The sequence below is a fragment of the Lactuca serriola genome, chromosome 1, assembly GCF_051521515.1.
Source record: "Lactuca serriola cultivar US96UC23 chromosome 1, Lser_US96UC23_V15, whole genome shotgun sequence".
Taxonomy (NCBI): Eukaryota; Viridiplantae; Streptophyta; class Magnoliopsida; order Asterales; family Asteraceae; genus Lactuca; species Lactuca serriola.
In genome coordinates, this window is record NC_136408.1 from 85,113,519 (window position 1) to 85,140,607 (window position 27,089).

General features: G+C 36.7%; 2 protein-coding genes and 1 pseudogene across 2 annotated transcripts; all 3 read left to right on the forward strand.

Moving 5' to 3' along the window:
* Window positions 1-3,811: 3,811 nt before the first annotated feature.
* Window positions 3,812-6,489, forward strand: LOC145093934 (G-type lectin S-receptor-like serine/threonine-protein kinase LECRK3). The gene has a single exon (XM_079032187.1). The coding sequence runs from the start codon at window positions 3,878-3,880 to the stop codon at window positions 6,269-6,271; it is 2,394 nt and encodes a 797-aa protein (XP_078888313.1). The 5' UTR covers window positions 3,812-3,877; the 3' UTR covers window positions 6,272-6,489.
* A 6,824-nt stretch (window positions 6,490-13,313) lies between these two features.
* Window positions 13,314-16,137, forward strand: LOC145058019 (G-type lectin S-receptor-like serine/threonine-protein kinase RLK1 pseudogene; annotated as a pseudogene).
* Window positions 16,138-16,456: 319 nt separating this feature from the next.
* Window positions 16,457-19,125, forward strand: LOC145093945 (G-type lectin S-receptor-like serine/threonine-protein kinase LECRK3). Its single transcript, XM_079032196.1, has one exon. It carries the CDS (start codon window positions 16,554-16,556, stop codon window positions 18,936-18,938), a length of 2,385 nt encoding a protein of 794 aa, XP_078888322.1. The 5' UTR covers window positions 16,457-16,553; the 3' UTR covers window positions 18,939-19,125.
* Window positions 19,126-27,089: the final 7,964 nt, after the last annotated feature.

Consider the following 27,089-nt stretch of genomic DNA (forward strand, 5'->3'; position numbering starts at 1 on the left):
ATTATTCGACTGTAATATTTCGGAACAAGTGGTTTGATACATGAGATATTCCTGATGATAATTTCATAAGTATCATCACATAACAAGAAGCGTACCAAGATGATCAACTCATATATGCTTCACAAGCCAAACAAGTGTTCTACATCCGCGAGCTTGTTCATCATCGAAGAAACCAAAACACCAACCGTCGTTATGTCGTTGAACATGTTAATCATCAATGTATTTGGGATCTACCATCCGAGAATGCTCGTGTCCAAAATGATTACATTGACTCTATCCAAAATGTCGACAATGTGGAGGCCGAAAATGTTGTCGTAGTTCAAAATAACTCTTCATCTGGAGCTAGAATTTTTATCGACTTCACACAATACTTTCAAAAAAATGTTGATGTAGCGCAAAACAATGTTGATTATGATGATGAGGACGATACTAAAGTACCTCCACCAACTTGTAGAGTCGATAATGTTTCCGATGAAGAGACTGATTATGATGATGACGATTCTAATTATGATACTGATGAAGAAGACATTTAAGTATATGATAGAGATTCTGATTAAAAAAAATCAAATGTTTTTTTTTGTAATAGAAACTTTATTTGATATCTAACTTTTATTCATATTGTATGTTTAACTTTTATTTATGTTTGTTGTCTATATTACATGCCTTATAATTTTGTAGGGTAACTAATTTTATTAATATTGTATTTCTTTATTGTACATCTTGTAATTTTATAGGCTACAAATGAGGTTTATGTGGACAATACTCTTTGTCAATATGGCCGATGTTATGGGCCTTGGACACGGAGGTGATGGAGCTGGGGATCCACCACCTCCAGGCGGCTTTGGTCACAGGCAACATGAACAGGATGGTAAGTTTTATTATGATATACTTATTAGTTATTTTTATTAATTTATTATAAGTTATCATGCCTAATATTTTTAATTGTATTTTTTCAGCCGAGATTCCAAAGAAAAGAAGGGACTTGTCAAAGAACATCGAGCTAGGAAAATGGATACGGGCAAACAAGGGAAAGCTCGTGGATTTGGCTTTCAATAGGGAGATCACATATTCCCCTGTCGGGAAGGCTGGTAATTGGTTGACACATGAAATTGGTAGGTATTTGTGGAACAACGTCCCTTTGAACGTATCTGGTTGGGACAATGTTTCCCCTACATTAAGGAATGCAAAAAATATGCATCTAAAGGTAGCTTAGATAATATTTTAAGTTTAGTTGTGATTGTTATTTAGTTAACTAACATTTTTTGTATTTGTAGAATAAGTTTGATTTGGATAAGGTTAACATGGATCTGGAGCATGCACAATTGTTGCGGAGCATTGATTCTAGTCTTGCAAAAGTTTACAGAGGCCGAAAAAGTAAACCCAATTCTTATTTTAAGGAAATCGGGGGGCCTGCAGATATCCCAATGGCACTAAACACCCCCCCCCCCCAAAGGTATGTCATTTGAAAATTGGGTGAAGACCGTCAAACATTTTCAATCGCCCGGATATTTAAGGCGTTCGACGTCAAACATAGAAGTCCACGCAAAACAACTAGTTGTAAACAGAGGGGGGTCGAGCTCATACAACAATGCATGTTTCAAAGAAGTAAGTAACGATATATTTAATTGTTTATTTAAAGTATAATTAATCTAGTTTTTAATGTTAAATAGGATATCACTCGAATCGAAGCATTTCATAAGGCTAAATCCAATTGCCAAGGGGTATTTTATAGTCCTGCAGTCGAGCAACAATACGTACGTGGTTAATTTGTATTTTCATATAAGTGTTTATATCGTCAAGGGTATTTAGTAATCTAATTTTTATGATGTTTATCAATTTTTGAAAATACATAATGCTTTACTCGAGGAGATCAATCAACAAAACCCAAGCTTCTTTTGTAGCAAGCGGTCTAACACCAATTGATATAAGAAAATGTTTTGAAAGAATATTGGGTGTTCGACGCGGACATATCAGAAACATTAGGCGTAAACCTCCTACCGTTGTGTCTATGTACGATCAGGAACAACCGATGATACAGGAACCACCACAATCACAGGTAATTGTTCGTTTAAGTTGAAAAGTATAATGCTATAATGGTAAAATGAAAAAAAAGTAGGATGCTATAATGATATGTTGGTTATGGTTTGATATGTTGATATTTTGTAGTTTGGTAATTTTTGGAATGTAGAATGCTATAATGATATATGGGTTATGGTTTGATATATTGATATTTTGTAATGATATGTTGGTTATGGTTTGATATGTTGATATTTTGTAGTTTGGTAATTTTTGGAAAGTAGAATGCTACAATGATATGTTAGTTATGGTTTGATATGTTGATATTTTGTAGTTTGGTAAATTTTGGTAAGTAGAATGCTATAATGTTATGTTGTTTAGAGTTAGATATGTTGGTATTTTTTTATTTTGGTAATTGTTGGAAAGTATAATACTATTATGATATGTTGGAAATATATTTTTGTTTTTCGTTTTTTTTTTTTTTTTTTTTTTTTTTTTTTTTTTTGTAGTTCAAAATGCTGTAAACAATACTAAAGGACCAGACATGTTCTGCGGCATTGGAAGAGCAGTTTCGCTCATTGTAACCACCAAATAATAATGAAAGAAATGATGAGAGTGATGATGACGAGTACGAATTTTAGGGTTTATGAAATGTCTTGTTTGGAAGAATACTTTAGGTTGTATGGATTAATATTTTGGATGAAATAATATTTTATAAATGTTATTGTTTTTTTATTGTATATGGGTTAATATTTTTATAAAATCCTATCAGATTTTATAAATAATATAATGTTTTTATAATTTTAATTGTAAATAAAAAAAACGAAAAATAGTTTTTGCACCGACGTCTTTAGCGGCTTCAGAACAGTATTAGCGGCATCTATGTTTTAACAGCGACGAGGAAGTATTAGCGTTGACAAACCAATAGAGGCGACGTCTTCGCATTAGCGGCGACCAACAGACCATTAGCGACGACGTTTTTGCAGCGACATGTCGCCGCTAATTACTTTAGAAACGAAGATCCCTATCTTTCGCAGCGACAAACTTCACCGGTAATGCCCCCGACTATCTTGTAGTGACCCCAATCGGTAGTGGTGGTTAGTTCGGTGTTGGTGGCGGATTTAGTAACTTCCGACGGTGGTGGCGACATTCATAAATTTCGGCAATGATAATGTGTCCATATATTCCGTCTGAATGAAAACCAAATTATGAGAGAGAGAGAGAGATGGTAATACGAAGAGTGTGGGAGAGAGGATGGGGTTAGATGGTATTTTATTTATTTTTATTTTATTTTTAATTTTTGTATCTAAAAAAATGAAAAAACAAAACTAAAAAGGTGAATCGGTCATTTTAAGATTTATTAAAATGTTTTGGACAAAAAACTTAACAAAATAAATGAATGATGCTAGTAAAAAACTTTTTGCATAAAGTGACTTTTAAACACTTTTGATAAAATTTTCAATTTTGTCTTACTTTTTTTTTTCCAAACATTAAAAATGCTTCAGGATCCTCTTTGAAGACTGAAATTACAAAAAGTTTGTACGATTCTGAAATGTAACATCACATACCAGATATTTTACGTCTTCCATATTGCTTTCCATTAGGCTATTTTTGCATTCATTGCTACCTCATCGATCATACACATTAGATTCCCATTGAATGATGACCACAAAAAAAAAAGTGGTCCAACAATTGTTAGTAAGGAATCGTTATAATTAGTATGGAATCTTCTACCCCATAAAACACTTATTCCATTATTTGTGGACTCCAAAAGTCTTTCTTCTGTTGACCTTGAATCAATGATCTTATTATTTAGTAAACCCTAATTTCCTCACTGTTGTCTATCATTCACCCATTTCATATGGCGCTCGTCCTACTGCGTCTCGTCTTTCTAACTATTTTCCTACTACGTTTCATAGCTGCACAACAGAATGGTGGTTCTGTATCTGTTGGTGCATCACTCACCGCCACACCCAACGTCAAACCATGGCTTTCATCATCCGGTGAGTTTGCCTTTGGGTTCCAACAAGTTCAAGGAACCGATAATTTCTTGTTATCCATATGGTACGAGAAGATACCTGACAAGACCATCGTCTGGTATCCAGAAGAAGGTCAGATGGTGCCTACAGGATCCAAAGTTGAGCTACTTCGTGAAAGTGGACTCGTACTCACTGATCCTCTGGGCACACAGGTATGGAGGTCTGGATCCATTTCGGGTGTTGCATCAGGTTTTATGAATGATACAGGTAACTTCGTGGTTTTTGGTGGCAATTCTCGCAAGTTATGGGGTAGTTATGATTTTCCAGCAAACACCCTGTTGCCTACTCAGGTTATGGAGAGAGGTGGAGGGATGAATTCGACAATCAGTGATGCTAACTTCTCTGGTGGACGATTCCAGTTACGTCTGCTTCCAGATGGGAATCTTGTTCTTAACACTCGAGATACACTTTCAGGTAATACTTATGATGCTTACTATATCAGTGGCACATATGATGATTCTAATTCAACAAATTCCGGTAAACAAGTGATCTTTGATGCAACGGGATACATGTATATATTGAGAAGAAATGGCCAACGATTTGATCTTACTCCAAGAGGGTCACTTCCTTCTGGAGATTATTATCACAGAGCTACTCTAGACTCTGATGGGGTTTTTCGCCAATATTACTTCCCGAAGAATCCCACCTCCAATACAACTTGGAAAGTTATATGGTTCGTGCCAGATAACATATGTGTGGATATAAATGATGATTCGAACACTGGAGCTTGTGGGTTTAACAACGTTTGCAGTTTTGATGGTAACCAGCCAAACTGTGAATGCCCACAGGGTTTCTCATTGCTTGATCCAAATAATCCCAGTGGTGATTGCAAGCCTGATTTCACTCCAACATGTGATGAAGTTGACTCCAATAATGGGCGAGGCATGTTTGATTTCATCGTGCTCCAAAATATTGATTGGCCATTTTCAGACTATGTGCACATGAACCCAAGTAATGAAAACACCTGTAAAAGTTCCTGCTTGGAAGATTGTTTCTGTGCTGTTGCAATATATAGGGACACCCAATGTTGGAAGAAGAAGCTTCCACTTTCTAACGGGAGGAAGGTTTCTTCAGCTAATGTAAGGGCGTTCGTGAAATACCAGATTGGTGATCATCCTCTTCAAAACACTACTCGGCTTCCCGGAGAAAATAAAGATCGAAAAAATCTGATAGTTGTAGGATCCGCTCTCTTAGGTACTTCTGTATTTGTTATCTTTGTATTGATTGGTGTGATTTGTGTCGGTTTCTTTGTAATATACAAGAAGAAGCCAAGAAATTCGTATCCAATTAGGAAAGCTGTTGAAAGCAATCTACCTCGTTTTGCATATCAAGAATTAGTTGAAGCTACTGATGGGTTCAAGGATGAACTGGGAAAGGGGGCGTTCGGGATAGTCTATAAAGGTGTGATAGGGAAAAAGACTGTCGCTGTGAAGAAGTTGAATACAGTGGTTCATAATGGTGAAAAAGAATTCAAAACTGAGGTTGACACCATTGCAAAAACTCATCATAAAAATTTGGTGCAGCTTCTTGGTTATTGTGATGATGGTGAGCAGCGCCTATTGGTTTATGAGTACATGAGCAATGGCACTTTGGCGATGTTCCTTTTCGGGGACACAAGACCTACATGGAGACAGAGGAGTTATATTGCTGTTGGGATTGCTAAGGGACTCGCATACCTTCATGAAGAGTGTAGCACTCAGATCATTCACTGTGACATAAAGCCTCAGAATATACTTCTTGATGACTACTTCAATGCTAAGATTTCTGACTTTGGATTGGCGAAGCTGTTGATGATGAATCAAAGTCATACAAACACTGGAATAAGAGGAACAAAAGGTTATGTTGCTCCTGAATGGTTTAGGAACACTCCTGTCACAGTAAAGGTTGATGTGTATAGCTTTGGTGTGTTGCTGCTAGAGATCATTTCATGCCGTAAGAGCTTGGTTTACGAGAGTGGTGAGAAAGGGGTGGCGGTTTTAACTGATCTTGCATGGGATTGCTATCAAGAAGGTCGACTGGATGCATTTGTTGAGAATGATTTGGAGGCCTTAAATGACCACAAAAAACTTGCAACATTTGTGATGGTTGGTCTTTGGTGTGTACAAGAGAACTCATCCTTGAGGCCAACCATGAGGAAGGTGATCCAGATGCTTGAAGGAGGAATTGAGGTGGCAGAACCTCCATGTTCATGCTCTGTCTCTGTTACCAGTTACTGATCTTTAGTTACTCTACTATATATGTTCTCCTGGTAAATCCTATATGTTGTTTCTTATGGTTAGTTTCTATGCTAGCACAATGTTCCGTAACATGTATAGAAATAAAGATTGTAAAATTCCGTTTAGTTATCGCACACTTTGAGAAACTAGCTAGGGTGGTTAATTATCGTTGATGCCTACTATCTAGATTATGTCAAATATGAAAATGTGTTATTTTTCTTCTCGATTTTAGGATTTTCACATAATTAACAAGACTAGTAGATGTTTAATGTTCTTGACTTCTTGTTTTTGCGAACTTTGTTAGTGAATAATTAATCTCGGTTAATGGATTTGTTTTTGATAAGGCCATCTCCAATGGGAGTTTAATGGGGTTTCACTACTCGAAAACTAGGTATTACCGACAGATTTTAGCGGAGGAAAAAATCTGTCAGAAATAGCGATTGAATTAGGATTTTTCTACAAAAAGATGGAGAAGTAAGCTCAAATCCGATCCAAGGGTGTGATCCAGCAGCTCATGCAGCGGCAATGCCTTATGACACCTTCGAGGGCGGCAGCTGCCTCAAGAGAACCGGAGTGGCAGCAGGTGGCGATGCTGATGATTCTTGCCTGTGAGTCGTCGTTCAAATAGAGAAAGGGGGGCACGGAGTAATCTTTCAGCCTCACCGAGTTTGACTAATTAAAGCTCACCATCTATGGTATTTACCAAATTGCCCCAAATATTAAAAAAAAATCATAATTTTACCAACAGATTACCGACGGGCATACAAAATGTTGTTGATTTCCGTCGGTAAACGGTCGGTACATTGTAACGGAATATGTTGCTAACCGTCGCAAAATGCGTCACTAAAATCATGATATGTAGATTTTCTTAATCGGTCGGAAATCCGTCGGTATTCCGTCTCTGTTACCGACGGATTTTTCAATCGCTAAATTCTGTTGGTAATACCCATTTTTGTAGTAGTGTTAACTTAGCTAGAAAGATAAAAATTGAATGCAATAGCTGCAAAAGGGTGTCTTTGTCTATCGTATTTCATTGCATTTTGCAAAGACATTGTATTATGACTTAAACAAGTAACCTTCTTGTCAAAAAAAAAAAAAAAAAAAAAAAAAACTAAAATGGGCATAAAGATTTTATAGATCCTTGATCTCGCAAGTTATGGGGTAGTTTTGATTTTCCAGCAAATACCCTGTTGCCTATTCAGGTTATGGAAATCTTGTTCTTAACAACCGTACAATCAGTGCAACAAACTTCTCAGGTTATGGTGCTTATGATTCCAGTGGCACGGCTGATGCGACCAATTCCACAAATATCAGTGAAAAAGTGATTTATGATGCAATGGAATACATTTATATATTGAAAAGAAATGGCAAAAGATTTAGTCTTACTCCAAGAGACACAGTTCCCTCTGGAGAATTTTATTATAGAGCTACTCTAGATTATGATGGTTTTTTCGTCAATACTATTATCACAACTAGAAACAGGGTTTCAGAGACGGAAAAATCCCTCACTATTCCGTCACTAAAGGACGTTTGCGACGGATAAGCGATAAACATACTCTCTAGCCAATTAAAATGTGGCTAATAACCTAGCGACATATTTAGCAACGGATTACTTTTTTCTTGCGACGACCTTAGCGATGGATCATCCATTGCAAATTCGTCACTTAATACAATTATTTAGGACATCAGCGACAAAACTCGGCACCATTAATCTGCCGCTAATCCCTTGCAAAACTCTATTCTATGTTTTTTTATATTCTGTCGCTGATCCCTATCAAATTTAATATATGATTTTTTTTTTCTTTTCCATTGCTGAACCCTCGCAAACGAGTAATATAAACTCTTTTTTTTGTATTACAAATCTAAAACAAAAAATAATTATACAATCCCTAATCAAACATTATCATTTAATTACCAAAAGCATCAAATAAATATAGAATCCAAAACCAAACATTAACAATGAAATATCAATGTTAAACACTCATTGCTATTTGATTTCAAAGTATAATATAGCCATATTTCTGCATTTCCTCTTATATTTTGCATTTCCGAATATATCTTTTCTATTGTTTCATATCTTGCATCTGAAAGAAGGATTGTAATGGAATTATGATTCCAGTTAAATCTCATTAAATTGGGCGGACCAAGTGCCACTTACTTATTCCTGCAATGGAAGGAGACTTTGTTGGAAGCATTTGAAACCAAGTGTTGGACCGGAATGGAATTCAATTCCCATTCCGACCAAAAAGTAAAAGGTAATATATGTTTGGTGAAAGAAAATACTGTGTTTGCATACTGGTCTTCGGAAATTGTCTTTTCTCCTGGCATTTGATTCTTTGAACATTTGTGTTGACTATTACAAAGCATCTACAAGATTTTTAATTAGGAAGAAAATTATAGAACTACCCTTCTTTATCAGCAAAATTTTACTTATTATCTAAAGTTTATATTCATGTAAATAGAATCCAACCCAACAATCTTTTACAAAAAAAAAAAAAAATTTGAGTTCTCTTTTATATCAAAAAAATGAGAAAGAACTTACATAAACTTTGGCAGTAGACTTTGGATCAAAGAAAGATCATTTCATCACCCCTCTCCAAGATAGTTGTAAACAAGCCACTGATAATTACATTAAAAATCATAAGGACTAAATTTGTAAATTACCTTAAAAATCATACCAATATCTATATATAATAACAAATCATAGACCAAGGTTTTCTAATAAAAATATACATAATTAAACACTAATCTTTCATTCCATAACAGTTGAGGTGGATCTGAGGGCAAACTTCTAGTACTGTATCAATTGTTTGCAACTTTCATTTAAGGACAAGAATGATCACCCATAGAACTTGAAGCAACAACACAAATTTTGAGAAGTAAACAGACAAATAAAACTAAACTGACCAATGAGTTTCAAAAATCTGACTTGGTTTTGAGGGGTATCAGCATTCACCTTCACACAGTTAGCCTTTAGAAACACATCCAACCTACTCAACTGGCATACACAAATTCACCCCAAAAGTATACAATCAAAAAACTGGTTTTCTGATCCTATTCGATGAAATACCCTTCCACAATGAGAGAGAAACATGAGGACAGAAAGCAATAACAGCAAAGCAAAACCATTAACCATTTTATAGTATGTTTTTTAATCATTAGTTATTTATAAAAAGCAAAAGGAAATAAACAATATAAAGCTCTCCCATTTTGACCAATATAAAGCTTTCCCATTTTGGATATTTTTACACAATTAAAGATTATGCTAATTCAAATGATCTTAATACACCAAAACATATATATACACAGATAATAAACAAGTTTCCATGATTATGTACAATTGTGAAGAAAAGATTATCGATTGTTAATCAAACATAAATAAAAGGGAGCATAACGGTTAATCGTCGTATCTCTTTCAATTTGTTTCACATGCGAAAAATACATACCTTTCAAGCAACCAATTGTTGAAATAGTCAAAAACATGATCATGATTGAGTTTATGATAGAATGCTTTTAAGAAAGGACCTCAAGATACACCTTGGATTCACTTAGAATCATGTAACACTGAAAATAGTGTTTCACCTGTAAAAAAGAGCTTAAATGGTTTATCAGCACTCTAACATTACAGGAAAAAAAACATGGTAACTAGCTATCATGAACTCTTCTAAATAACTACATAGGTAAATGCAGGTTGCCATCTTTAGTATTTTTTAACTACCCCAGATTGAGATTCTCTCATGTTCAGTTAAACAAACAAAAATAATATGCTTTACACATCATCCTTATGTTGTTTTTCTTTAGCCAAGTTTCTCTTTTATGCATAGGCCATGTGTGTATGAGCTTATGGTGATCCTGCAACATGAATCAATAAAAAAACATTAGTTAGTAGGACCAAACAAGCTTTATATGGCTATTTCTGATGATGACGAGGAGGAGGAGGAGGAAGGCATTGATATCTTTGTATTTTAAGAAAAAAGCAAGAAGTTTCAAATAGACCGACACCCAACAAAGCGTATGGAAGGTTTATAGGAAGAATAAGAAAAAAAGACCGACTACAATTAAACAATAAATTAAAATCAATTATTTCTGACTAAAAAAACTAAAGACATTACAATACAATACAATACATACCCAATAGATATCAGTAAGTGAGGTGAGATCCTTTGGGGCAGGAATATGATTTTCATCAAACTCACATTCTTTCGGCTCCTCTGGTTCACATGATTTCTATCAACAAACAAAAAGATAAAAGTATATTATATAAAAAGAAATGGTGATTGGTGAAAAGAAAATGATATGTTTTAGTTTACCTGGTTGAGAGATGTTGATGGAATCATCAGTAGTTTCTCAGTATTCTTAGGGAAGGAAAAGGCATCACATGTTTCCTCTGCATCATAAATTGAAGACCGAATGGTGGTGGGAGGGAATCCATTATTTTTCATGATGATTTTTGTTAACGTGGGCAGCAATTGCAACATCAAAAGAATCACAACTGTATGAAATCTGCTGATGACATAGAGTGGGACCCACTGCATTATGGGATACCTCAGAGAGCAGATCACCTACGCTTATGTTAGTAAGACTATCAACCCATTCCAATGTAGACAATCCCATTCCCACACTTCCACCAATACCAATACCATTGTTAATGTTGTTACCTTCTTCACCCTTACCAAACCAACCATACCTTAAAAAACACAAAAACCATGATCAATGATTTTTCTTAGAATGTTGTAGAAACTGTTGTTAAAAAAAATGAAAAATTAAAGAGAGAGAAACCTTAAACAGAAAATCGGAGAGCTCCCAATTAAGGTGGAATCCTGATTCCATTTCTGAGAATTGGAAAGATTTGATGTTTGAGCATCATAAGGCACAAGTTTTAATTCTCCGGATGCTGCTACAGTAGAGCTACACCATTTACATGTCATATGTTCCAAAACCGATGATATTTTCTTTCTGTGTATTTGAAGTCAGCTCCAAATGCAGGTTGTGATTGTCCTAATAAAAATATTATTATTATTATTATTATTATTATTATTATTATTATTATTATTATTATTATTATTATTATTATTATTATTATTATAAAGATAAAGTACAAAATTTATTATTGTTTCTTACCATTTCCAAGGCTCTACGTGTAATTTCATCAACATGGAAGAGTTGAACTTCACGTTTCATTGAAGATAAGATATTTTGATGAAAAATTGGCATAGGTGTGTTACCATGACTTTAAGAGCAGGAAAGTTATTTTCTCCTTACAGTAAATTCACAGGAAAAACAATTTTATGCAATAAGGAAAGATGAGGGAGAAGAGCTGGTGGTGGTGAATATGTAGGAGTGAAATTTAGGGTTAAAAGAATAGCAGGGGTGGTGTGAAGATAGTTCTCATACTGCCTTGACAATCAGAGATGTCTTTCCAACCCTGTAACAAAACAAAAAACACTAAAAATGGCTTAATTGACCTCAGTTCAACGATTCAGTTATGAATTATCAAAATGTGAACCTTAGATTGATCAAATCCAAGCACTTGCCACTTGTAAGGAAAAATCAAGAACACAGACAGAAAGAAGAAGAGTAAGAGAATGAGAAAACCTATTTGATGTTTATGGTGGGAGTCGCTGATAATTTCAATTGTTGCATGAACTTTCGGCAACATGTGTTACACCTGTAACAACTTGAAGAAATCAAATGAACATGAAAATCGGAACTTAAAAAATCAAAATTCCACAACCATTAGAAGTATAGGCATTTGAGTATAGTATGTTAGTAGCCTTTGACTAATTCTGAAATGGAATTAACGACCGAAAGAAAACAAGCACGAAGAATTACTTTAAACCTATAACATGAAACCTGGCTAAAACATGTCTTTTGTTACTTTAATATGATGGAATTTGTTATCATTATGCTACATATATTTCCATTTAATATTTTCATTCAAAACATTTATCAAATAGTCAATTTTCATAATACAATAGTTACAGACAGATGTGTAGAACAGTCATTTACTGTCATCTGTAGTTCATTCAACACACAAAATAATAGCAATATTCATTTACAAACATCACTAAAAGAAGAAGACGAAAAAGGAGTCAAGTACTCCAAAAAATTTATTTCTACTACATGGTTAACCATCCAAAGTCATATTTCCATCTTTGTAATACATATCAAGTAGAGGGCGGAAGATGTAAAAAATTATCAGTTATTTGTGAGGAATAAGAAAAACAGCAATCAATTTTTGACAAACATTCGAGAGATGAAGGAACATGTCAACTTAGAAGATGAGATTCAGGAATCACAAATAGAGGTTTTAATTACATGATGCAATCGATTCAACGTGAACATACATATGATGTTGAGGTATAAGAAGGATGATGACTGAAACAGAAAAAGGGGAAAATTAAACCCTAACACACTGTATTGTGCAACTTAACTAAACCTAACCTAATATACGACAAAATAAAAGAAAATCAAGAGATTTACTTGAATCGGAGGTTAATGAAAACTACTTTTAGATTTTATGGAGGTTGCCAGAATCAGAAACATCAACGATGAGTTGTGTTGTCATCTGTTTGAAAGGAGATGGTGATATTAGGTTAACATGGCATAAGGAACTAACTTCAAAGTGATAAATCGGATTTGGGAGGGAAGGAAACTTACATCAATTTCAGTGAGAGATGGGCGATTGAAAAACAAAAATGCGCGTACCCCAAAAATAATTTTTGTCGCGGCGTTCTCTCGCTAAACGCATACCAGATGGGAAAAATCGACAATTTCTCTATCTGTCACCGAACCCTCGCTGAAATGTCTTCATTTTCTACCGATTCGCAAGGGATTGAGGTGCGCCAATAAACACTTGCGAAATCCGTAATTGGACCCTCGATAAACCGTGGCTCATATGAAATATGTGGAATAAATAAAGTGAATATCTACAACATCGCACATCTGTCGTAAATCCCTAGCTATAACCCTTAAACTTTGCTACAGAATTTATCCGTCGCTAAATTCGTCGTCGAAACTCAAGTTTCTTGTAGTGTATCCCATGAATGCAAATGCCAATAAAAGCTGGGAAGTAATATCGACTATGCCAGAAAACATATGTAATATCCGTATGATGATGGATAGCAGAGCTTGTGGGTATAACAATGTCTGCAGCCTTGATGGTAACCGCAGAAAGTGTGAATGCCGACAGGGGTTCTCATTGCTTGATCCAAATAATCCCAGTGGTGGTTGCAAGTATGATTTCACTCCAACATATGATCAAGTTGAGTCCATTAAAGGTGGAGACGTTTGATTCCATCGAGCTCAGTAATATTGATTAGCAGAATCAGACTATGAGCACATGGACCCGAGTCGTGAAGACGCCTGCAAAAATGCCTGCTTGGAAGATTGTTCCTATGCTGTCGTAATATACGACGATAATGAATGTTGGAAGAAGAGGCTTCCACTCTCTAATGGGAGTGAGCGTCTTAATGTTAAGTCGTTTGTGAAATACCCGATATGTGATCATCCTCTTCAAAACCCTCTTCTTCAAAGTCCTCCTCTTCAATACCCTCCTCGGCTCCCCGGAGAAAAAAATGATCGAAGAAGACTGATAGTTCTTTGAGGTACTTCTGTGTTTGTAATCTTTGTGTTGAATTGATTGGTGTGATTTGTGTGGCTTTCTTTTTAATCTACAAGAAGAAGTCAAGAAACACATATTCAATTAGTAAAGATGTTGAAAACAATCTGCCTCGGTTTACATATCAAGAGCTAGTTGAAGCCACATATGGATTCAAAGATGAATTAGGAAAAGGGGCTTTTGGGAAAGTCTACAAAGGTGTGATAGGAAAAGGGGAAATGAATTATAAGTCCAACGAATTTTCCAAACCGTTCAAAAAACCCCAATTATGTGTTGTATGTTCAAGAAAACCTAACGAACTTAATCTTTTGTCTAACAAAGCCCAACTAACTTACATTTCTCATTTAGGGTCGACCGGTTAATGAAAGTCAACAAATGACATGGCTGGTGACGTGTAATTAAATATCAGAAAATGACTTGTAAAACCAACGAAGTTTCAAAACCGTTCAAAAAACCCCAATCATGTTTTGTTTGTTGAAAAAACCCGACGAACTTACTCTTTTGTTCAATTCTCATTAGAGGCAACAATATTCATTAGGTATACAACTAGTTGACAAATGACATGACATTATATTTAATGACATGGAATAAACAAATTAGAATTTCCCTTTATATATTGATTTAGGGCTTGGAGAAGAGAAAAACGAACAACGTCTATGTTCGATCTCTTGTAATAACTACTTCTTCTTCTTCCTCTCAATCATTGATGTCCAACTCAAGATCTACAAAGAAGATATTTGATGATGCAAACTCTTGCGGATTTAGACGCCCTTTTAAGTTTTGGACATTTAGAATGGAGGATCATCCAGAGATAATGTTTAAAGCTTGTCCGAACAGATGGGTAAGTGTAATTGAAAGCTTTATCATGTCCATTTTAATAAGTGTGTTTTTGAAAGAAACCAAACAAATAGATAGAATATGGACATGATAAAGCTTTCAATTACACTTACCCATCTATTCGAACAAGCCCTGAGCTTTTTTCTCTGGATGATCCTCCGTTCTAGATGTCAAAATCCAAGAAGGGCGCCCACATCCACAAGGGTTTTCATCATCAAATATCTTCTTTGTAGATCTTGAGTTGGACATCAATGATTTAGAGCAAGAATAAGAAGTAGCTATTACAAGAGATCAAACACAGACGCCGTTCGTTTTTCTCTTCTCCAAACCCTAAATGAACATATAAAGGGAGATTCTAATCTTTTTATTCCATGTCATTAAATATAATGGCATACCATTTGCTAACTAGTTATATACCTAATGAATTTGGTTGCCTCTAATGAGAATTGAACAAAAATTTAAGTTGGTTGGGTTTTTTTTCAACAAAACATGATTGGGGTTTTTTAACGGTTTTGAAACTTTGCTGGTCTTACAAGTCATTTTATGATATCTAATTACACGTCATCAACCATATCATTCGTTGACTTTCATTAGCCGGTTAACCCTAAATGAGAAGTTAACGAAAGTGTAAGTTAGTTGGGCTTTTTAGACAAAAGATTAAGTTCGTTGGGTTTTCTTGAACAGACAAAACATAATTGGGTTGTTTGAACGGTTTGAAAACTTCGTTGGGCTTATAAGTCATTTTCCCATAGGAAAAAGGATAGTGGCCGTGAAGAAGTTGAATACGGTGGTTCAAGATGGTGAAAAGGAGTTCAAAACCGAGGTTGATGCTATTGCAAGGACTCATCAAAAAAATTTGGTGCATCTTCTTGGGTACTGTGATGGTGGTGAGCAGTGGGTATTGGTTTATATTGCTGTTAGGATTGGTAAGGGACTCGCATACCTTCATGAAGAGTGTAGCATCCAGATCATTCACTGTGACATAAAGCCTCAAAATATACTTCTTGATGACTACTTCAATGCTAAGATTTCTGACTTTGGATTGGCAAAGCTTTTGATGATGAATCAAATTCATACAAACACTGGAATAAGAGGAACAAAAGGATATGTTGCTCCTGAATGGTTTAGGAACATGCCAGTCACAGTAAAGGTTGATGTCTATAGCTTTGGTGTGTTGCTTTTAGAGATCATTTCATGCCGAAAGAGCTTGGCTTTTGAGAGTGATAATGAAGGGATGGCGGTTTTAACTGATCTGGCATGGGATTGTAATCAAGAAGGCCGACTAGATGCACTTGTTGGGAATAATTTGGAGGCCTTAAATATGGAAATCATGGGATTTTCCCTTTCAATCCACTTAATCCAGTCATATCGGTTTTTTTTTTTTTTTTTCGTCTTTCACAACCCATAATATGGAAATCATATATTTTCCAACTCACTTGTAACATCACTAATTTTTATTTAATTTAATTAGAGAACATAGAATAAAATAAAATAAAACATAATTTCTGCCCACAAGAGTGGCGGGAAAAATTCTTCTTCAGTTGAATTGTCATTTAATTATCTAGTCGGTTCATTGTATGTTTCCTGCCGTGTATGTGGGTTTCCGTTGATTGACATGACAGCAATGAAAAATCAATGGAAATGCTCAACAATTGTCATTACAAGGAAAGGAACCATAAAGACCAATCTTTATTTTCTGCCCACAAGAGACGTGTTGCATGATTTGTAGACTCCAAAAGTCTTTCTGTTAACCATAAAGCAGCTATCTTATTATTCATTAAATACTCGTTTCATCATTGTTATCCATCATTCCACCAATTTCATATGGCTCCAGCCCAATTGCGTCTCGTCTTTCTAACTATTTTCCTACGTTTCATAGCTGCACAACAGAATGATGGTTCTGTATCTGTTGGTGCATCACTCACAGCCACATCCGATGTGAAACCATGGCTTTCATCATCTGGTGAATTTGCCTTTGGGTTCAAACAAGTTCAGGGTAACGATAATTTCTTGTTATCCATATGGTACGAGAAGATACCTGACAAGACCATCGTCTGGTATCCAGAAGAAGGTCGGATGGTGCCTACAGGATCCAAAGTTGAGCTACTTCGTGCAAGTGGACTCGTACTCACTGATCCTCAGGGCACACAGGTATGGAGATCTGGGTCCATTTCCGCTGTTGCATCAGGTTTTATGAATGATACAGGTAACTTCGTGGTTTTTGGTAGCAATTCTCGCAAGTTATGGGGTAGTTTTGATTTTCCAGCAAACACCCTGTTGCCTACTCAGGTTATGGAGAGAGGTGGAGGGATGAATTCAACAACCAGTGCAACAAACTTCTCTGGTGGACGATTCCAGTTACGTTTCAAAGAAGATGGAAATCTTGTTCTTAACACTCGAGATATACTTTCAGGTAATGCTTATGTTGCTTACTATACCAGTGACACTTATGATGCCGCCAATTCAACAAATTCCGGTGAACAAGTGATTTTCGATGCAACGGGATACATGTATATATTGAGAAGAAATGGCGAAAGATTCGATCTTACTCCAAGAGACTCACTTCCTTCTGGAGACTATTATCATAGGGCTACTCTAGATTCTGATGGTGTTTTTCGTCAATACTACTACCCCAAGAATGCCACTGGCAATACAAGCTGGGAAGTAATATGGTCTGAGCCAGAAAACATATGTAATATAGGTCGGGATCTAGACAGTGGAGCTTGTGGGTATAACAATGTTTGCAGCCTTAAAGATAATCGCCCAAACTGTGAATGCCCACAGGGGTTCTCATTGCTTGATCCAAATAATCCAAGTGGTGATTGCAAGCCTGATTTCATTCCAACATGTGATGAAGTTGACTCCATTGATTTCATCGAGCTCGATAATATTGATTGGCCAATGTCGGACTATGCGGACATGAAGCCCAGTGATAATGACACCTGCAAAAGTTCCTGCTTGGAAGATTGTTTCTGTGCTGTTGCAATATACAGGGACAACGAATGTTGGAAGAAGAGGCTTCCACTCTCTAATGGGAGGGAGCGTGATAATGTTAAGGCATTCGTGAAATACCGGGTAGGTGATCGTCCTCTTCCGAACCCTCCTCTTCAAAGTCCTCCTCCTCAATACCCTCCTCGGCTCCCAAGAGAAAAAAAAGATGGAACAAGTCTGATAGTTGTCGGATCGGTTCTCTTAGGTACTTCGGTGTTTGTAATCTTTGTGTTGATTGGTGTGATTTGTGTGGGTTTCTTTGTAATATACAAGAAGCCGAGAAACACATATTCAATACTTAAAGATGTTGAAACCAATCTGCCTCGGTTTACATATCAAGAGCTAGTTGAAGCTACAGATGGATTCAAAGATGAATTAGGTAAGGGTGCTTTTGGGACAGTCTATAAAGGTGTGATAGGAAAAAGGATAGTGGCAGTGAAGAAGTTGAATACAGTGGTTCAAGATGGCGAAAAAGAATTCAAAACCGAGGTAGATGTTATTGCAAGGACTCATCAAAAAAATTTGGTGCAGCTTCTTGGGTACTGTGATGATGGTGAGCAGCGGGTATTGGTTTATGAGTTTATGAGCAATGGCACATTAGCGGATTATCTTTTTGTGGACACGAAGCCGACATGGAGACAGAGGAGTTTTATTGCTGTTGGGATTGCTAAGGGACTAGCATACCTTCATGAAGAGTGTAGCACCCAGATCATTCACTGTGACATAAAGCCTCAGAATATACTTCTTGATGACTACTACAATGCCAAGATTTCTGACTTTGGATTGGCGAAGCTGTTGATGATGAATCAAAGTCATACAAACACTGGAATAAGAGGAACAAAAGGATATGTTGCTCCTGAATGGTTTAGGAACATGCCAGTCACAGTAAAGGTTGATGTGTATAGCTTTGGTGTGTTGCTGCTAGAGATCATTTCATGCCGAAAGAGCTTGGTTTACGAGAGTGGTGAGAAAGGGGTGGCGGTATTAACTGATCTTGCCTGGGATTGCTATCAAGAAGGTCGACTGGATACATTTGTTGAGAACGATCTGGAAGCATTTGATGACTACAAGAAACTTGCAACTTTTGTTATGGTTGGCCTGTGGTGTGTACAAGAGAACTCATCCTTGAGGCCAACCATGAGGAAGGTGATCCAGATGCTTGAAGGAGGAATTGAGGTGGCAGAACCTCCATGTCCATGCTCTCTCTCCAGTTATTGAACTCTAGTTAAACTCCTATATATGTCCTCCTGTTAAATTATATATGTAGTTTCTTATATGCCTAGTTTCTATCTTAGCAAAATCTTTCGTAATGTGTATACAAATGAAGATTGTAAAATGTGAGAATTGTAGAATATCACCCTTTGTTTAGGTGATTGAAGAATTCCAGATAAATAGAGAAATAATTTGGGTACAACATATACATGGGCCTATAGAAAATACACATAGGCTAAACTAAAATACAAATACAATTAAAAAGACTATGGACTAACATCCCCCCCGCAAGCGTAGCGTTGGGTTTTGACCAACTCGAAGCTTGGATTGAAAAAATAGAAATAATGGTCCCCCAAGCCTTTTGTAAAAACATCAGCAAGTTTCAAGTGTGAATGAACATATTGAACTTTAAGCTTTCTAGAAGCAACTTGCTCACGTACAAAATGGTAGTCAATGTCAATATGTTTAGCTCGTTTGTGTGCAATTGGATTTTGAGACAAGAAGATGGCACTTTTGTTGTCACAAAATAGCATAGGAGAGATGGGAAGTTGAACTCGTAGGTCTCGAAGAAGATGAACCATCCATGCCATCTCAGAAGCGGTATTAGCAAGAGCTCGATATTCTGATTCACAGCTAGAGCGGGAGACGGTAGGTTGTTTTTTTGCACTCCAAGATACAATATTATTGCCTAGAAATATAGCATAACCGTATGTAGAGTGTCGAGTCTCTAGGCACCGTGCCCAATCAGCATCAGAGTAACCTTGAACAATAGAAGAGTCAACGGAGCAAGAAAAATTGAGTCCGTAATGGATCGTACCTCTAACATATTGTAGAATACGTTTGACAGCTAAGAAATAAGCATTTTGGAGAAATTGACTAACATAATTTACTGCAAATGAAAGATCAGGTCGGGTTATGGTTAAGTATTATAAAGCACCGACAAGAGATCGATAGAGATTAGGATCATGGAACGGGCGTCCTTGTGTACTGTGAAGCCGAGAGCCAACTGCCCATGGAGTCGCAACAGGTTTGGACGAGAGCATTTGAGCCCGATCAAGTATGTCTCTTGCATACTTAGCTTGACCAAGAAATAAACCATCTTTGGTGTGAGTAACCTCTAATCCAAGAAAATAGCTCAAATGACCCAAGTCTTTAATTGAAAATTCCTTATCCGTGCGTTGAATGAAGGAATGAAGTAAAGTGGGATCATTTCCAGTGACAATAATGTCTTCAACGTAAACTAACAGGTAGAGAAGAGTGGTACCACGTGCATAAACAAAAAGTAAAGTATCAACTTGACTACAGTGAAAACCAAGAGTAGCAAGATATGCACTAAACCTTGTAAACCATGCACGTGGAACCTGCTTGAGGCCGTATAAGGCTTTATGTAGACAACAAACGTGATTAGGAAATTGTGGATCAATGTAACCAGGAGGCTGCTCCATAAAGACCGGTTGGTCTAAATGCCCATTTAAGAATGCATTTTTAACGTCAAGTTGATGAAGAGGCCAATTTGTTGGAACGACTATAGCAAGAATTGTCCTGACAGTAGCAACTTTAACTACAGGACTAAAAGTATGAGTGAAATCAAAGCCAGGAAGCTGAGAAAAACCTTGAGCAACCAAGCGTGCTTTAAGACGATCAACCGTGCCATCAGATAAGTACTTTGTACGATAAACTCATTTAGAGCCTACAATGTTTACACCAGTAGGACGGAGAACAAGGGTCCAAGTATGATTTGAATTTAAAGCACATAATTCTTCATCCATAGCTTCAACCCATCCAGGGTGTTTTAAGGATGATTTGATACCTTTTTGGTTCTGACTGAGCTAGTAAAGTAGCAAGAAGACCATGAAGTTCAAAATATGGAAAATGTTTAGGTTTAGATATACCATATTGTGATCTGGTCCGTATTTGATAACGAGGGAGAACTGGGGATGGATCAACATCCTCAGCTTTGGATTCAGGAAGAGATGAATCAATAGTAGGAATAGTTGAAGTAGACACAGGTGCATAAATAGATTCTTGAATTGGCCCAACATCAGGATATGTACAAATACGACATGGTCCAGTTGTTTGTGAAGGTTCATAGGCATGAGAAGAGTTGGGTTGCGTGTGATTGACGTCATCATCATCTAAAGGATCTTGAAAGATGGAAACATCTAATAAAGTGGGATTGGTAGAGCCATTTGTGCCAGATGTAAATGGAAAAAGGTTCTCATCAAATTGAGCATGGCGAGAGATATATATGCGACCCGTATTTTTATCCAAGCAACGAAAACCTTTGTGATTAGAACTGTAACCCAAGAAAACACAAGGTATTGTGTGTGGTGAGAACTTGTTGGGCACAGTAGCCCGTAAACATGGATACACACGACAACCAAAAGGATGAAAAACAGAGTAATCTGGAGTATTATTGAGCAACATTTCAAATGGCAACTTGTCTTCAAGAAGTGTAGAAGGTAATCGATTTATAGTAAAAACAGCAACTTCAAACGCCGCACCCCAATAAGTGGAACTAAAGCATGAAAAGCCAATGTTAAACCAGTTTCTGCTAGGTGTCGATGCTTACGCTCAACCATTCTGAGCAACAGTGTAAGGACAAGACATTTGATGATGAATGCCACAAGTCAAGACCTTGTTTATTAAGTAATTTCACAATATCATAAGCAACATGACCCACACGAGCATGCCAAAGTTGAAAAGAAGCACGAAGTCGCCGACTCTTAAGATCACTGAGAAAAGCCGAATCACTTCGTTCCAAAATATAGAGACCAAACTCACGTCGCCCTCTTCCCATGATCATCCCTGTTTTCTTGTGCTGAATAACAAACGAAATATCATCAAACAAAACATTGATAGGCAAGTCCTGAGTTAGTTGCTAATTAAAAGAAGATTTTTAGTAATTTGACGGACAACTAACACATCCCGTAACGATAAATCTCGAGCAATAGCACGTGACCCAATATGTGAGATTGATAATCGATGACCATTACCAACAGAAACTTGATGATTACCATTATAGGGAGTAGTCGAGTCAAGTTGAGAAGTAGTTGATGTCATATGAGAGGAAGCTCCAGAGTCCATATACCAATCAGAAACCTCGTGGGCTGAATGTTCATAACACCAAATGTTGATGCCAAATTAGCTTGAGAGGAAGAAGCGCCAGATCGCGCATAACGATCTGGACAATCAACAACATAGTGACCATCAATTCGGCAGATTTGACAACGGGGAACATAGGTGTGACGATTATTCTGACAACCTTGGTGTAAGTTACATTGAGAACCAAGTTCAACAGTGAACCGAAGCCAACAGAAGAAGATGAGTTACCAGATTGTTGGCCACCACACTGATTAGAACGAGAGTTAGGGCCACCATGAGCCGCAAAAGCAACAGGTGTTGTGGAAGAATCCTCCAAGGGTTTATGAAATAACGAATAACTCTCTGCCTCTGATATAACATCACGAAGAGTGGGTGGAGGGACGAGGCACATCTATGACAAGGAAAAAGTGGAAAACATTGTACCAAGGCCACGACAATACCAATGCAACTTGTTGGTTTCAGAAATAGAGGCACCAATAGCAGCTAACCGATCACAATAGGAACGGAATTTGGTGTTATAAACTGTAACGGAGTCATTACCTCTGCGTAAATGTTGCAACTCATCATTGAGTTGGATTTCCCTTGTCTTGTCTTGGAACGAAGAGAATAAGCCTTTTCTAAGGCAATCCATACAGCAACGACACTTTTACATCCTAGGGTTTCGGCCATGGATTCCTCAGTCAAAGAAGAAAGAAGGAGATTGTGCAGACGACGATCCTGAGCAAGCCAGTCCTTATTTGCTTTCTGTATAACAACATCAGTAGAAGAAGATGATAGTATTGGCACAGAACCATCAAGATAACCAAATAAGTCTTAAGAGGTGAGAAGTGTCTCCACCTGATTACGCCATAAGAGATAATTGGCAGAACTGAGCTTAATGGTGATCATATGAATGAGTGTGGCATAGGGAGACAAGAATTTGTGAATGAAAGTGCCAATAGAAACATGTCAGAAGTGGAAAAAGAAAATGGCAAAGAAGGAACACATATCAAGGTTGGGGAAAAAAATTGAAACATATACATGAGGGGAGTTAACCTTCTGATACCATGTGAGAATTGTAAAATATCACCTCTTGTTTAGGTGATTGAGGAATTCCATATAAATAGAGAAATAATTAGGGTACAACATATACATGGACCTATAGAAAATACACATGGGCTAAACTAAAATACAAATACAATTAAAAAGACTATGGACTAACATAAAATACCGTTTGATTATAACATTTTTAGAAACTAGCTAGGGCGGTTGATCATGTCAAATATAAAAATGTGTTATTTTTCTTCTCGATTTTATGATTTTCACCTACTAAGTTTTGTTGTATTGTTTTCATGTTTTGCTGTCCGTGTTCTCCATTGCTCCCATTTTAGGGATTGAGATTAAATTAAGCACTTTATTTTCCACAAATTTAATTTGAAAAAGTAGATCCCTCACATCATAGGTCCACGCTCACAAAATATATAAGTTAAAGAAGTATTTCGAAGACATAAAAAACGATATGAAGAAATTAAAGTATTTCATAGACATAGGAAACTAGGGTTAACTATGAGGAGATTAATGTTAGCGGAGAACCAGAATACTGAATGTTAATCAGTGTCATACTCGGCGCATGTACATGCTTGGCCTCTCACCAAGATCATGCATCATCTCCTACTATCTTGCACACTACACGGAACCCAAATTCTAGAGGAAATTCACACATTAGCAGGAACAATGGGAACCCAAACCGCGGGAATCAACGCCGCCAGCCGGACCAGCAACATTGAACCCCACAGCAGTTCAGGTGAGTCCTTATTCCACCGCCACAAGGATACCAACAACATCACTCCCATCGCTCCCTTTCCTTCTTAAAGATCGCAGCAACAAGCCTGGTACTAGCCACCTAATTAGTTGTATAAAATTATTTTTGTTTTCATTTTGTACATATATAGAACAAAATAATAAACTTATTTTCAGTAATTTGTTGTATAAAATTATTTTTTAGCCGTTGTAAGGTCTGCATTTATTTGGATGGAATTTGTTGGAATAGGCAAATTAATAGAAGAATGAAAGGGCTTATGGAACAAGGGTTTTTTCTCTTTTTTTGGTCTTCATCAAACCTGTTACATTTTAGCCTTGCTTGCTTTTTTGTGATAATGGTAGAGGGTAGGAAATAGAGTGTGGTTTTATGAATCTGTAATCTGTCATGGAGGGCTGCACATAATGCACATTATGTCCCCTTTCATCGATGAGAACCACAATGTCCAGCCTAATCAAACTCTATTTCCTCCATCAACTTGCTTCAGATTACAACAACTGACTCATATCCTTCCTCAATGTGCTTTAGACTACAACAATCGAATCCATCTCTAACATCAATACCTAATTTCAATTTTCAATAATCAACTCCATATCATTCCTCAATTTTCGAACATAAAAACCCCATCAATCGATCACCAAACATCAAGCATATCAGGCCCTCCATATTCAAGTTTTTAAATATAAATTATTTTTTTATGATTATCTGTAGGAGCAAGACTAGTACTTGATGCGGATTTTCTTTTATTGTGATAGTTTGTTTAATTTTAAAGGTTTTTTTTTTAGGGAAAATCTCATATTAGCCCATTAAACTTGTCGTTTTTGGTTTAAAAGGTCACTCAATTGTTTTTTTTTGTTACATAACGGTAATAAAGTCATGTATGACTGTTTTGAAATGTCATCATCTTACGTGTTACCGGTATAAGAGGTATACTTAGTGCCACGACACAAAATGACGGTGTCATCTCATTAAATGTAATTGCCACGTGTGTTACATTTCGATTGTAATCTTTTAAATAAGCTGGTTTTCGATATTTACTTCTCCACTTCCGTTGAACTCCATGCTACTCCCGAAAAAACCTTGTTTCCACTTTCCACCAAAATTCTTGTCGATAGCTGAGTTCATCTCAATCAAACTTCATTTCCATGGTGTGTTCATCAACAAACCTTTTTGCTACTCAGATGGTATTCATCATGTATTTGACAATATCGATTTTGTTGCTATGACTCACAAGGAGTTTATCGGTTTTCTTGAACGATTTACACAAGAGTCCACATAAGAGCAACATGGAAGGAGTAATGTATGATGGAATCAGTCAAGAAAATGCAAACGAGGATGCAACAAAAGTTGAAAGCGCACAGGATGATGAAGATGACAATGTCCCAGATGTGAAAGGTCAACCAAGGTTCAATGAAGACATACCTTGGATGAAGCAGTTACCAATTCTAGGTATGAGGTTTACCAATCCTAAACAATTGAAATTCATGCTTTGTAATTATGTTGTAGCCAATGGGTTTCAATTGTATTATGAAAAAAATGACAGTAAAAGATTATTGGTTAAGTGTTGTGCTGGTGAATGCACATTTAGGCTATGGGCTTCATGGATGCGTGATGAGCAGTCATTCCAAATCAAGTCCCTTATTAATGAGCATAATTGTGCCCAAAATTTTAAGTTAGGGTCAATAGTTAATTAAAGATGGATTGGTAGTCGTTCCACAAGGGAATTTCTTGAAAATGAGAAACTCAATGTGAGAATGCTAAAAGAAGAACCAAAAAATAAATTTAGCATTGAGGTTAGTACGGGACAGTGTAGAAGTGCAAGACAACATGCAGTTTTTCTAGTTGAAGGTACCATAATAGAAAATTATGCAAAGTTGTGGTCCTATGGTGAGGAGACTAGAAGGTCTAATCCAGGGTCAACAGTTAAGATGTCTGTAAACTCTATGCCAGATGGGAAAACCTGCTTTAGCAGGATATATATATATATATATATATATATATATATATATATGTGTGTGTGTGTGTGTGTGTTTATGCATTGAAGCAGGGTTGGAGAAGTGGATGTAGAAAGCTTATAAACTTGGATGGTTGTTTTTTAAAAGGAATGTGTAGTGGTCAGTTGTTATGTGCTGTTAGGAGGGACGGAAACAATCATATATACCCAATAGTTTGGGCTGCGGTAGCTCTGGAAATAAGGACAACTGGGAATGGTTTCTAGAAAATTTGAAAGAAGACCTGCATCTTGAATTCGGGTTTGGTAAGACATTGATGTCAGATCAATATAAGGTAAGGTTATGTGAATTAAGCATTACTAAATATGATCTGTCCATATGATGTTAATAGAGGGGTTAATTGAGGCAGTGAAGGAGTTATTCCTAGACATAGAACATAGGCAATGTATCAGGCATGTTTTGTCCAACTTCAAGAAGAATTATCCTAGCACTCATTATAAGAAGCTATTTTGGAAGGCGAGTAACGCATCAACTGAGCCACTTTTCAATGTTACAATGAAAGAGGTTCAATTGTTGAGCCCTGCTGCATATATGCATCTTATGGGAAGGAATCCAAAGTCATGGTCCAGAGCATTCTTTCAGGAAGGAAGGGGAAGTGATGCTGTTGAGAATGGCTTATTTGAGAGCTTCAATAATTTGCTCTTAGATGCAACGAAGAATCTCAAACATAAGACTTGTCATAAAGGAATAGAAGATCCTCCAAAGGTTTGTTCAATTTGTGACACTATTAGATATTAATGATGTTTTTCCATACTAATTGTGTGTATGTTTTAGGTATTGGCTAGTGTTGCCTAGTGGCTTGAATACATTTGAAACAAGAAACTTAGGAGACCCATATGGTGTTCATTTAGAAAAAAACCATGTACATGTAGGGTATGGCAACTGAATGGATATGGTTGTGTTCATTCAGCGGCAGCCATATGTTATGTAAACAGGAATGTGGAGGCCTTTGTGGATCCTTTGTATCGTCCGGCTATATACATGAACACATATAAGTACTCCATAGGAAGCATGAATGGGAGTGTAATGTGGCCTCCAACAAACTACATACCACCATTGCCACCACTTAGAAGGAAAATGTCAGGTAGACCCACTATGAAGAGGAAGAGGGACATTACAGAGGTCAGTGGATCATACAGGGTGTCAAAGGAAAGAAAAAGGATTGCATGTGGTGTTTGTAAGAAGGTAGGGCACAAGTCAACATGTGATGCAGTTGAAAGAACCCCAAAATTAAAGGTAAAA

Excerpts from the sequence above, each read along its gene's own strand:
- LOC145093934 (XM_079032187.1), top strand. The coding sequence starts at position 3,878 with ATGGCGCTCGTCCTACTGCGTCTCGTCTTTCTAACTATTTTCCTACTA.
- LOC145093945 (XM_079032196.1), top strand. The coding sequence starts at position 16,554 with ATGGCTCCAGCCCAATTGCGTCTCGTCTTTCTAACTATTTTCCTACGT.